The sequence below is a fragment of the Saccostrea echinata genome, unplaced genomic scaffold (assembly GCF_033153115.1).
Source record: "Saccostrea echinata isolate AGI-Se365-2 ecotype Australia unplaced genomic scaffold, CSIRO_AGI_Sech_v1 ptg000049l, whole genome shotgun sequence".
In the NCBI taxonomy this organism is placed as follows: Eukaryota; Metazoa; Mollusca; class Bivalvia; order Ostreida; family Ostreidae; genus Saccostrea; species Saccostrea echinata.
This window is the reverse complement of record NW_026889798.1, coordinates 485,720-499,042: the sequence shown is the minus strand read 5'-3', so window position 1 is coordinate 499,042 and position 13,323 is coordinate 485,720. Positions and strand designations below refer to the sequence as shown.

The window sequence follows — 13,323 nt, the reverse complement described above, 5'->3', positions numbered from 1 at the left end:
GTGCTACATTTGTATGTCTATATATGCTGTTGTACACTTCTTCTATAACAAGTTTGGATAAACAAAACATCTAGAATATGTGTTTAGTAATTTTTGTGTATTTTTCTTTGAATTATACAAGAATTTTCATCATATTGATATATTTTCAAAACCCCTGGTATTGCATGCTGTTTTTTGTCTACGAACATCTGACGGCACTATAATCTTAAATTAAGAATATCTTGAAAAATTATCAGTAGGTAAGGTATGTTGCGTATGTCCTTAAGTTTGAAATCAAATATGTTTGGATGGAAATTATAAGACATATTTTGAAAATGTGATTTGAAATAGATTCTTTTAAAATTCCTTTTCCACCTACTTGTTTAACATTGAATTGCCGGAGAGGTACCCAGCAAAAATTCCGGAAATGAAAAAAAAAATAAATCTCGGAAATGAAAATAAAAATTGTCGGAAATGAAATTTAAAAATGTCGGGAATTCCCTGCAAAATTCCGGAAATGAAATGCAGCGTATCATAGTTCTGGGTTTTTGTTTGTTTGTTGTTATTTTTTAAGTACTGCTCCATGTAAGAGTCAGGCAGGTCCCATGCAGGGATAACACACATTAATTTTTGAATCTGTTGATTTCTTCTCAGTTGTCATTCATATTAAACCTCTTAAAATATTTGAATAAGAAAAGGTTCATTTCTTTTGTATATTTGTGTTATTTACATCCAAAGTATATTGATACATTTGGTTGAATTCCTATATAATATCACTAAAATTCATCCATTTTGTATCAATGAAACACAGAAAAACATTCTAAGATATACTTTTCCATGATAAAATATTTTCATCTTGGTATATGCTTTTATATAAAATTCTTGATTTTCTGTGTTTTCTACATGCTAACAAATATACAGCTTCCAAAGTTAAGCCCCTTCCTCCCATTTTAACTATAAGAGTTATCTCCCATTTCCCATAATGCAGCAGGGCATCAGTAATGGCAGCCTCCATTGGAAAATGTTCCATCAGTGTTTATACTCCAAGTTGTTGTTCTTTTCCACCTCTGCATCCATCAGAAATAAGTTTGATTAGATTAAAAGACTGCAAGAGAGGCATTGTATCACATCTGTTGAAAAATGGGATTCGATCTGGCATGAAAGGAGAGGCTGATGTGTTCAGTGAAGCAGACCTAATATGCAAGCGCGTGAGACTCTTCACTATTGAGGAAGCATTTACGGTATGTCCCTATCACAGAGACTTTCTTGGTGTACATTGGCGTCCCAAGACATCTTGTCAGTATCCTGACCACCAGGGAAATGCCAAGCCATATCGGAGTTTCAACTCTCTTGTGTCCAAGCGGATGGTTTCCGAGTTTGGTACTTTAGTGCCTATAGGTTCTGGTAAGTTAATTTATATTTCCTTAGAAAATTTGAATTGGAATTTAATCTGAATTAAAAAATGACACACGCTATAACAGTTTAATATTATGTGAAGGTTGTTTCCATGAGACAAAAGGGGGGGGGGGGGGTTATGTGTCATGCAGTGTTCTTACTATAAATTCCCATATTTTAGTTTCTGATTCAATGATGCAGTGGTAAAGAATTTTTTCTAAGGATGCTAAATGAAAAATTATTTATTGTTTGTTGAGGTATTTATCAAATGTGATAATATATCAGAAATCAGGGTTGTCAAATTCCATGTTTAAAACAATAACACAACAAAGTGTATTAAGTTAATGTTTACAAGTGTTACACATACATTCTTTTAAATAAATGACTATATACATGTACATGTAGATATGAATGTAGACAAATTGGTTGTCAATGATTTGATCAGCTCATGATGAGAATATTTACATGTCGAAAGCATTTTAGACCAAACTTAATACATGTAGTCCCATGTGCTACATGTTCAAAATGTACATGTATATAACAGTATATATAAACATTAAAATAATCATTGAAGTTGATTGCATGTTTAAAAAAAAATAGCAATGATAAATCTTTTATACAAAAATGACTTCTAGACATAGATTTATTTATCATTATTTAAAACTTGAGTATATAGAGATACATGCACTTAAAAACTTCTGTAAATTTCAATACTTCCCTTTTTAATTTTTAGGAATATGCAGAAAATGTCATGGAGATTATTTGAATCTTCCTTCATCAATAGGCATGATAGGAGAGGTAATGAATGCATCTTATTTTTCAAGAGGTCTTTCACATCTAGGAATGATTTACCTGTGCCTACTTGTGTATTTTCATTCATATTAATGATTAAGCAACCTCCTCCTTGTTGTATGAAATAAGTTGCTACATCCATAGTTGTATGGTTGTGATAGCAACCACACTACTTGAAATTATATTTAAAAATAACTAAATAGAACCAGTAATAATTACTTGAAAATAAGATTTTTTAAAGAATTACTTATATCATGAGTAATATTCTTGGTAATTAAAGCCCATGTTAGTAACATAACATAACACTGGGGTAAAAGATGCTTTTTATGAGATGTTTGTGAAGCCTTAAGTTCCATGAGTGAAGTAAAAATTACATTAATTCAGTTTTTACATAAATTATCTAAAGTCTATTTACTGATAAACTGTACAGTGGAAATTTTCAGTGCCAATTTCAACCAAACCCGCCACAAAGCATCCTTGGGTGAAGGGGACTCGAATTTGTTCAAAACAAGGGTCATGCCCTTTTTCAAGGGGAGATAATTAAGAAATAGTGAAAATTTGGTGGCATGTTTTAGAAATCTTCTCAAGAACCACTGGGTCAGGAAAGATGAAACTAATTTGGAAGCATCCTCAGGTAATGTAGATTTAAATTTGTTCAAATCATGACCCCCGGGGATAGGGTGGGGCCACAATGGACGATCAAAGTTTTACATAGGAATATACAGGAAAAATCTTTCAAAATCTTCTTCTCAAGAACAACAAAGCCATGATTGGTCATATTTATATGGAAGCATCCTCAGGTAGTGTAGATTTAAGTTTGTTTAAACCTTGACCCCCAGGGGGTATAATGGGGTCATAATAGGGGATAAAATTTAAATATATAAGAAAAAATCTTTTAAAAATCTTCTGCTCAAAAACACAAGAACAGCAAAGCCATTAGTTATGTAATATGGAAGTATCTAGAGGTAGTGTAAAATTCAAGACCCCCCCCCCCACCTCCCCCGTGATGTGGCCAGTGTTTTTCTGTGTACATTTCTATACACAAAAATGGCTAACAAATCTATTTCATAATTGGCTAAGTAAACAACACAGCAAAATAATGAAAATATTTAGGATTATTTTCAAAATTGTCTTTCAACAAATATGTAATTTTTTTGATATGATTTTATTTTTATAATATTTCCATCATTTCTATAATCCTCATAGGCTCAGGCTGAAACAGATATTGAAGCATGGAGTTGTCGACTCCGGACAAGAAAGACAGAGACTGTTATATATGAAGTAAGTGTTGAACAATTTGAATATCATATGAAAGCCAGAAATCTGAAGAAATATTGTAATTTTGCATCTGTAAAAAGTAAAAACATTTAGTTTAAGGAAAATCAAGTCTGGGAGAAAAAAATATTTCAGCTCTATAGACTTGTCTTTTGAAAAGCAAGATGATCATAATGTGGTAACGCCTATTACTCAGTTTATTTATCTTTTAAAAAATTATCATTTAATACTTAAGTGTATATACTCTAAATTAATTGTTTGATTGATAACTGCCAGGTATGATTAGACTACCATCATGCATAGGGGTATCAAGTTTTAGCATACAATTTTTATTGTGGAAAATATCGTTCAAGTTTTTCTTCTCTGAAACAGTACTGTAAACATAAAACTAGAATATGAAAAGTATAGCCATACATTTACATTATTTTGAAAGAGCTAAAGGCATCTTTTAAAACTATAAATATCATGACAATGAAAACGCAGCCTACTCCCTACCAGGGACAACCATTTGAAGAGGTCGGGGTTTTATACCCAAATGAGCTGTGTAGCTCCTATGTCAAACAAATATCACAAAACTGAAACTTTGTCTTCAAAATACTCAGATAATATGTTCAAATACATATACTTTGTTATAGTAGTATGTAAAATTTATATGATATGTTTAATTTTGTAACAGAGTGATAGTCAAAGCAGTGCAGTTTGTAGTCAAGGTTCTAATTGGAGTCAGGAAGAGGAAGCTCTACCCCTTTATGAAATTCAGTTGACTGATGTGAACACAGCTATTAACATCCTAAGCCAGGGTCAAATTAGTCCATTGCATTCAAGACTCAATACAGACTTGATGGATACTAAAGAACGAACTTTAAGGTGAACGAATCACTTCAATTTATGAAATTCTGATTACTTTTTTCATGCATGAACAGTGAATTTAATATATTAGTTCTTTCAAAAAACTTGCACGAGGAAGCATCCTTACATATGATCAACGTATTGCAAAAACCACCCTTATACGCATTGTGATGTTATCGGAAAAAGAGCGCTAAAATTGACGTCATAAATGTTTGCCTTATTTTGCAAATCATTTGCACTGTGAAGACTCATTATTTATTAAGGTCTTTTTTTTTTTTTATAAATTAGATGTCTAGACTAGACAACGTACTGAACAGTCTTGAGTGTAATTACTAAAGCCTACTGTTTAGTATTTTTGAAAAAAAAATACTGTAAAAGCAGGAATCTTTGTTGGGGGTTAAAATTCATTTATTTTGTTGTTATCAATTATCAACAAAATTAAATACCACAAAAAATTTTATTATAGTAACCTCTCATTTTGATTTTTAGCTCATCTCAACGAAGTTGAGATGAGCTTATGCTATACCCCCCCGGCGTCGGTGTCAGTGTTAGCATCGGCGTCCTGGTTAAAGTTTTAGGAGCAAGTCCATTCCCATTTTCTTGATTAGTAAACAGGATAAATGTTTTTTGAACAGCTCTATTTCCAAGTAATTATAAGATGTCCTTAAACCAAACTTGCATGGATATTGATCTTGGGATGTACACTAACTAAAAAAAGAATATGATGTGAAATTTGCCTTACTTAAAGATAACATTCGTCGAAGTGAGCTTCGTAATCTTTGATTACCTATGTTTTTCTTGTAATGTATGGCAGAAAATTCAAAACAACCGAGTTATTAGTTTGTAGACACTACTTTTAAGTGTAAGGAGGTGGATAAAATATACATGTACATGTTGGTTAAAGAATATGTCTAGAATTAGGGAATGAAAGGTAGTTGATTGACCAATGCCCGGAAAGCAGAGAAATTCTCCTGAACTGTGCACAGAAAATCTTGCACCGTAAATTGCACCATATTTGTATTAGGGGATCTGTAGCATTATGGTTAAAGACAGGCATAAAAAACCATAACGCTTCAGTTCTGCAGCTAATGTTATGTCATCTAGCTACCATAGAATGCGAGAACAAAAAAATTAATGACGTTTTTCAATAAAATACAGTGTCATGACATACAATTTGTATTTTTGATTTTAAATCTTTGACTTGTTTATAGTTTATAAACAATGACATTTAGTAGACTAATTAGGAGATAGGTTTAGTAGATAAATTATATTACATTTTAAAGAGAAAAAATTGTCTATCAGGATCACTAAACACCTAAAAATGGAAAAAAATTTGACTTCAGGTTGGTTTTTGCTTGACTGTCATCATATCCCATAGGTAAAGACTGTTAAAATTGTTGCCCCAGTGTCAGAATTTAACAAAGGATTATACTAAAAATGCGTTTTTAAACTTTTCATGGTGTGTGCTTCTGTTCTGAAATTAAATAAAAGCATCATTCAATTGCTCAAATTGTGCCCCCTCCGAGGAAAGGATTAGACTTTAACATGTGTACTAGAAATTTAAATAGGCCTATATGGGAGGATGTCTTAGCTATCCTAGTATAGTGTGGACTAAAATTTGTTCTTATATCTTTAGTGACTGTTGTAAGTCTTGTTTCCATTTCATTAGCCTTTTATTTATTATAACCACCCTTCCAACAATGTTGATGGTATATAGAAAAATCACCTTGTCTGTGTGTCAGTCTCCGCAATATTGACTGTATAACTTTGTAATATAAATCACTGGCAGCTTGTACTTAATACAAAGATTGATTATAACCCGAGGGTGTGTTGTGACCTTGACTCAAGATAATTCTTGCAAATTCAAGGTCACTGACAAAAAAGTATAAAATTCTTGTTTAATCTACAACTTCTTTATACAGAACATTGATATTTCATACATTTAACAAAGATTGCTTATGACCTGGAAATGTGTCAAGAACTTGAACCAAGGTCATCTGATCAAGTTCAAGGTCATTCAATTCCTGTTTTCACCATATCTTGTATAAATGGAGAACATTAGAGGGATATCTTTTCAAAAATATTGCATAAAGGGGGAATTAGTTTGTGAGCTCACTCAGACCTCTGGTTTCATATTTGTTCAAAGTTGTGCTCAGGTGATACTGTGACCCAAAGGCCTCATGCTTTGGACTGGAATATAATTTTGGTCTACTTCATGTCATATTCAGTAGGTGTTTACTTTTCTAACAGCAGAAGAAAGAGTATCTTAAATATATCTTTCTAATTTTTAGATACTACAAAAGGAAAGCACAGGAGACTTGTACAGCTCTACTAGATGCAATTGCTCCTCATCAAGGAGAGAGACTTAAGAAGATAGCATTACCAAATTCAGAAGCTACTGATGATGACCTTTTCCATGTTGTTGGCGAAATGTACCACAATATCAAGGATGTGAATGTGAAATGTCAACTTTTGTCTCTAGTAGTAAACAGATGTTCAAAGGCTGAACTGTTGACAAAATTTCCAGAGGTTACAAAACATCAGATAGATAAAGCTAGGAGACCTGCTTTCGTAAATGGTCCTGGATCAGGTGTTCAGCAAACAGTATCTTCTCAACACAGACAGAGAATCAATTTTGCAAAGTTACAGCATGCAGTAGAATTTTTCAGTGATCCATCATTCAACCGGATTTCATCATACACTACAAGGAACCTAAAGCTAGATTCTGGAGACATTTTAGTAATTCCTGATGTAGTTAGGACTATGATCCATTCAAATTTGATCAAACTTTACAACACATACTGCGCCAGTAATGACTTTGAGCCTCTTAGTCAGTCAACTCTATATGAAGTCCTAAATGCATGTAGTGCATCAAAACGGAAGTGTCTGAAAGGACTTGACAACATTGCTGTTGATGGATCTTCTGCTTTTGACAGTCTGAGTAGCTTAGTTGATAAACTTGATGAACCTCAACAATGGAAAAAAGAAATGAAGGAAAAGCTGTTCAATGCTCGACTGTACTTAAAGACTGACTACAAACTCCACATCAAGCGAGAAGATGAATGTGCTTTCCACTGCTTACAATATGCACTGAGTGACCCCAAATCAAGCCATCTTAGTGTTTCATGTGACCATGAGCATAATAAGATCTGCAGCAGGTGTAACATATTTGGTGAAGCTGCCACAGAGATCCGAAAGGTCATCATAAAGACTCCATCAGAAAAGCAAGAGGTACTATTGCAAGATTTGGAAATGTCCGTAACACAGGTAGAGGACTGGAGATCTCATATTATAAGAACTGTGAATCAAGATGATGGAAGAGTAGACATTCTGCATGACTTGAAGAACAATGAAGTTTTAGTGATTCTAGACTGGGCGATGAAATATTTGCCACAGATGTACAGTGAGAAAATGAAAGACTTCTTTGGACAGAAAGGTGTACACTGGCATGTGTGTGTTGCAGTTTTCAAGGAAAAAAATGGAAGTTTAGTGGTAAGCTAATATATAAATAATATACAGTTCAACTACAGTTTCTCGGAAGTTGATTTCTTGAATATCATGGATATCTCAAAGTGATTCAATCAAATCCCTAATAGATTACTTATTATTCAAGTATTTTATCCTTGATACATGCATCATCTCAAAGATTTTCTGTAGTCCCAAGGAGTTCAAGATAAGAACATTTGACTGTACACATATAAAAATTTATTATGGGGTATAGATTTATCAATTGTTTGTCTGTTGTATTATGCATACTCCATGTGTATGGCATGTGAAAGTTTTGGTATTTAAAATTAGAAATAAAATGAAGTTGCTTTACAGTGTGTGAGCGTATGCCTCAAGCAATTTTACTCTTTTGTAGCACAAGACTTTTACTCACATAATGGATTATGTGAAGCAGGACTTCTTTGCTGTTCTTTCATTACTAGAACATACACTAGTAACTATTAAACAACAGCTGCCACACATTACAGAAGCTTACCTTAGATCAGACAACGCGGGGTGCTACCATTGTGGGCAGACATGGCTCTCCATACCATCATTGTCAGAAAGAACAGGTAATCTTTGTCAATTCTGCACAATGCATACCTTGTAAGCATCTGAAATTGTTGATGCTTTGGAATTTGTTTTCTCTTTAATAAATGGGTTTTCTTTGTCTAGAACATTATCATAAATTATACTTCTTAAGGGATTGATTTGCTCATTCTCCTCATGTACATTCTGTTTTTATAGTATTCATAATATATGCATAAAAATGTTTTTCTGAATTTTTTTTTTCAATTGAAACAAAGTTTGAATTTCCATTAGGTAGCTATGTTGCGTCTGTTTGAAAATTATGCTAGCAAAAGTAAAAATGCTCTTGAAAAAAGCTTCCTTGAGAATATATGTATGCTGTAGTGAAAAATATGTTTTCATCAAATGAAAATACTATTGTATGTATAATGACTATTCTCAATTTTTCAGGAATTACTGTGAAGCGTTTTGACTACAGTGAAGCACAGAGTGGAAAAAGTTACTGTGATGCAAAAATTGCTCACATGAGATCAAAGATGAGGATCTTTTCTTCAGAGGGTCATAATATAAGTACAGCTATCCAGATGAAGGAAGCAATTGAGAGTGGTGCAGGAGTCAAGGGAACGTGCATTGCTGTTGTTGATGTTGATGTCACTAAACAAACACTCACAAAGCATTCTTGGAAGGGAGTAAGCTTCATATCAAACATAGAATTCACAGCCGCAGGATTAAGAACATGGAAAGCATACAGAATCGGAGAGGGGTGCTTCAAAGATATGGAAAGTCTTCAGAAACTAGGTCAAGCGCAATCTACTACCAGTTTAAAGATCATAAGTGACTTCAACCACCCTGAAGAACATGGCCAAATTCATCTTAAGACACCAGAGAATCAACCAGGATCACATGATGATCAATCTGTTACCTTATCAAATGATGATGATGATGGTGTTGATGATGAACCTTCTGGAATGAACTCTAAGTTATTCTTTTGTCCTGAATATGGATGTTTAAAGTCATATCAGACTTTTGAGAATCTGAATGAGCATCTACTCACTGGAAATCATGTGTTTAAAAAAATGTCAGAATCTTCAGGTGACAAAGCAAAGAAACTATGGGCAGAAAAATGTGACACTGTGTTGGCAGCTACCCGCCCTAGAGTTGAACACGAGTCAGAGGCTTTAGACAGTGTTGTAGATTTGCCAGGTCTAGGATGGGCTTTGAAGAAAGAAAAAAGATACTGCAGATTCTCTCAAAAAGTGAAGAATTTCTTGACCGAGTTATTCAAGAAAGGAGAAGAAAGTGGTAGAAAGGAGAATCCCACAGCTGTTGCTCTGGAAATGCAAACTATGATGGAAGATGGAAGAAGGAAGTTTTCTCCTTGTGAATGGTTACAGCCAAGTCAGATTTCTTCATTTTTTTCTCGACTTGCAATAAATTCCAACCAATCAAATGTACTTTGTGTGGACACATGTGAGTTAGTTTCAAGTGACAGTGATTTGTTAGCTGATTTAGGTGAACTTCAAAATGAGGAACTTTTTCAAAGCATCAGTGATTGACATAAACAGATTACAGGTAGTCCACTCAAGTATTTCTGCATTTTGAATACTACTTACTAAGACAGGCAGATAAGATCTTCTGGCAATCTTAGAAATGCAATGTATTTGATTTTATGTTTGCAGTGTTACTGTTATTTCAGCTTTTACAATGATATTTTGATGCATCACTATGACTATTGCCAATTTTTAAAGTATGAAGTGTTTCTCTTGTCCATATTCTGCCTAGCTGTCTTTCTGTCCATCAAATGCACAATTTGTTTAGCTCATTTTTTAGGAAACTATTGAAAGTATTTTTATCAAACTTCATCTGGTGATACATATTGGTGAGTGCTATCATCTGCATTAAAATTGTTTGACCTTAACCTTCCTATGACCTTGACATTGCCATCATTTTATTTTGTATTTATCTCATTTTCAAAGAAACTATTCAAGGTATTTTTATATAGACATATATACAGATGCATATTGGTGAGAAATATTCAACTTTATAAAAACATATAATTTGACCTTATATTTTTAAATTTTGCATATAAATCAGTTTTAACAAAACTGTTGAAGGTAATTTTATCTAAACACATGCATTGATACATATTTGTGACAACTTATATCAACTGTGTCAATCTTTTTTTTTATGTTGATCTTCCATATGACCTTTTACTTTAATTACACTGTTTAAAACTCGGTTTTAGAGAAACCATCCAAGGTATTTTATTCAATTTAATTCACTAATACTTATCAACTGTGTCATAATTTTCTAATATTAACCTTCCCTGTGACCTTGACCTCACTGTCCTCATTTTTCCTTTTTCCTAATCTTTTAACAAAAAGCAATGTAGATTCCTTTTTATTTTATATAATTAGTGATTACTGGATGTTCTATGGACATATTTCTAGTTATATGCAATCATAACTCCTCCTGAATTAAGAAAAATCCCCTTGTTTTAGCTCATCTGATTTGAAAGCTCAGCAATGCTTTTCTGATCATTTTTTTTTGGCATGTCATCTCTATATCATGTAAATATGCAAAGATTCCTTAGTCCTATTGATTCATTTTTTTTTTAATTCAAATTGTAGATCCTGCAGTTAGGTGGGGCTAAAATTGAAATGTTAAAAATAAATATGGATTTTACATCACAATGTTACAAATGCACTGGACTTTGGTTTGTCTTAATGTTTGTTTTAATCTTCAACAATTGTTACCATGGCAACGGGAAATTTCACTTCTTTATGATTTAATATTTTATTTTTCAATAATTTGTATAATTTCTTTCTACATTAAATGGAATCATCAATCAAAAAAAAAATAGTTTTAATGGAATAGTACATCATATGCATAGTGTTTGATTTCAGGAATTTTTGAAATATGTTAAAAAACGCATTTTTTCGAATTGTTCGATTTATTTAAAAAATGGAAACGCAGAATTTTTATTTGATAATTCACATCTCTTGAGGATACAGTTTCTGAATTCATAAATGAATTTATGCAATCTGTATGTTTTTTCATGAAATATAACTTTGAAATAATCAAAATTTAGGTTTTTTATTGAATTTCTCCACTGGGCTATTTATAGATTTCAAGATTCAGTATTACTGAAAAATATTTTTAAAAAATAAAACTTGATTTGTTAGAACTAGTAGACTTTATATTATAGTTTCAGATAGTAACAAGACTTTTTGGATAGAAATTCCTGTTTGTGATGTACTTTTATATTAAAATACACAAAAAATGTAATTTTTATGCATAATTGTTCCTTGTTTCATGCAACAATGATATTCAGTTGGTTACCATAGCAACAGTGACCAATGAAAAAAAATGTTTTGTATAAAGCTCAAGTCTGTGCACATACATTACATATAAATCATCAAATATATTTTTCATCATGCACATGTGCCACCCTCTGCCTGAATCTTACATGGAGCAGTACTTAAATTAATTTACCGTTTAGATTTACTTTTGAGTTCGTACGAAAAATTAAACGTGATGTGCAGTCATGATTATACATGTACATTTATTTACTGGGTTTAACTGGGCAACATGTAATTTGTTGGACCTATGACAAGGCCTAAACTGTTTGTCTGAGGCCGTTAGGCCGATGGCAAACCGAGAATCGTTTACTTTATATTATGATGATTTTTGTTTCCTTCCACGTTTGCGACAATAATGATATCGGGTCAATGCCGAAACTATCAGGCATCTACTACTTGGTTAACCCATATGATGTTGACGCTAAAAAACGTCAAAGCGGTCCAATATCTAATTGGCCGGTCCAACATCTCATCAAGCGGTGCTTAATGAAAAATTTGGGACCACACAGCGAAACTTACGAAATGTTAAGACTTTTAAGGTATAGCTAGATTTATAAAGGGAGCGATTTTAAGGATTTAAAATTAACAACAATAATGTCTATGTTATCCATGAAAGGTCCTCATGCGCGATATAAGTGTGATTACCTACAGAAAATGAATTAGTAAAATATCCCCGCTGAACGATACCGATAATCAAACAAATATTGATTATTTCTCGTTTGTTGTAGTTAAACAAATATATACATATGTATTTGCATTACATGCATTGATTAATTAACTCTACCCGTTATTCTTTCAAAATTAAATTCTTTCCACCCTCAAAAATAAATACACCCCCCCCCCCACCATCCCATTAAATCACGAAGCATATCGTAACTTGGTAAGATGCATGTAATATGCAGGAAAGGCGAGTTGTCCATGAGAAGACACCCCCCCCCCCTTTGCGATTTTTTTTGTTTGCGCATTATCTTATGTATAAAGAAGCTGGAGTTGAGCTGGATTCTTTGAATGTGAGTATAAACCCTCCCCCACCCCCACCTCCCGAAAAATTCTCCTATTGATTCTATTGGCTGATAGTAATTGTATAAGAGTAACACCATTGAAACTGTATATCAGAGAAAATGTTATGAATATATCAAAACACTATGTCAAAGAAGATGGGCGTGTTTGGCGTGTGATCTTGCTGGTATATTTAAAATGTCTACGATTTGGTCGGCTGACCACAGCTGGACATAGTTTACAAAGTTACGCACATGGGAAAATGTTAGATTGAGTTTGAAATGCTTTGTAAGATTTAATACATCAGTCCGCTTATCTTAATAATTACTACCTATACATGTATAACTTAGTAACGCTTCATATAAATAATAAACACCTAAATATAGGGTATATTTAAATGCAATTACAAGTACATGTGTATGTTAAAGTATCAGTAGGTTGGATGAATTGCTTTCGCTTTCGGTACAACAGAACCAGAATTTATTTTAAAATAAATCATTACATAAAATTAAACTGACTAAAGAATTGATTGTTTGTACCAAAAAAAAAAATATTAACGCTCCAAGCGAGGATCGAACCAAAAATATTTCTTTTTCATTGTACTGGACGGATAATGCATACTACTGAGCTATCAGCGTTACACATATTACATGTATTT

The 13,323-nt window shown here is 32.9% G+C and overlaps 2 protein-coding genes across 2 annotated transcripts; both read left to right on the top strand.

Annotated features, from left to right (window-relative positions):
- The first annotated feature begins 841 nt into the window (after positions 1-841).
- Positions 842-3,723, top strand: LOC133203241 (uncharacterized). The gene is made up of 4 exons (XM_061339061.1): positions 842-1,383; positions 2,108-2,172; positions 3,373-3,447; positions 3,718-3,723. The coding sequence occupies exons 1-4, from the start codon at positions 981-983 to the stop codon at positions 3,721-3,723; spliced, it is 549 nt and encodes a 182-aa protein (XP_061195045.1). The 5' UTR covers positions 842-980.
- A 456-nt stretch (positions 3,724-4,179) lies between these two features.
- Positions 4,180-10,312, top strand: LOC133203221 (uncharacterized). Its single transcript, XM_061339051.1, has 4 exons — positions 4,180-4,308; positions 6,582-7,782; positions 8,153-8,348; positions 8,755-10,312. Exons 1-4 carry the CDS (start codon positions 4,283-4,285, stop codon positions 9,858-9,860), a joined length of 2,529 nt encoding a protein of 842 aa, XP_061195035.1. The 5' UTR covers positions 4,180-4,282; the 3' UTR covers positions 9,861-10,312.
- Positions 10,313-13,323: the final 3,011 nt, after the last annotated feature.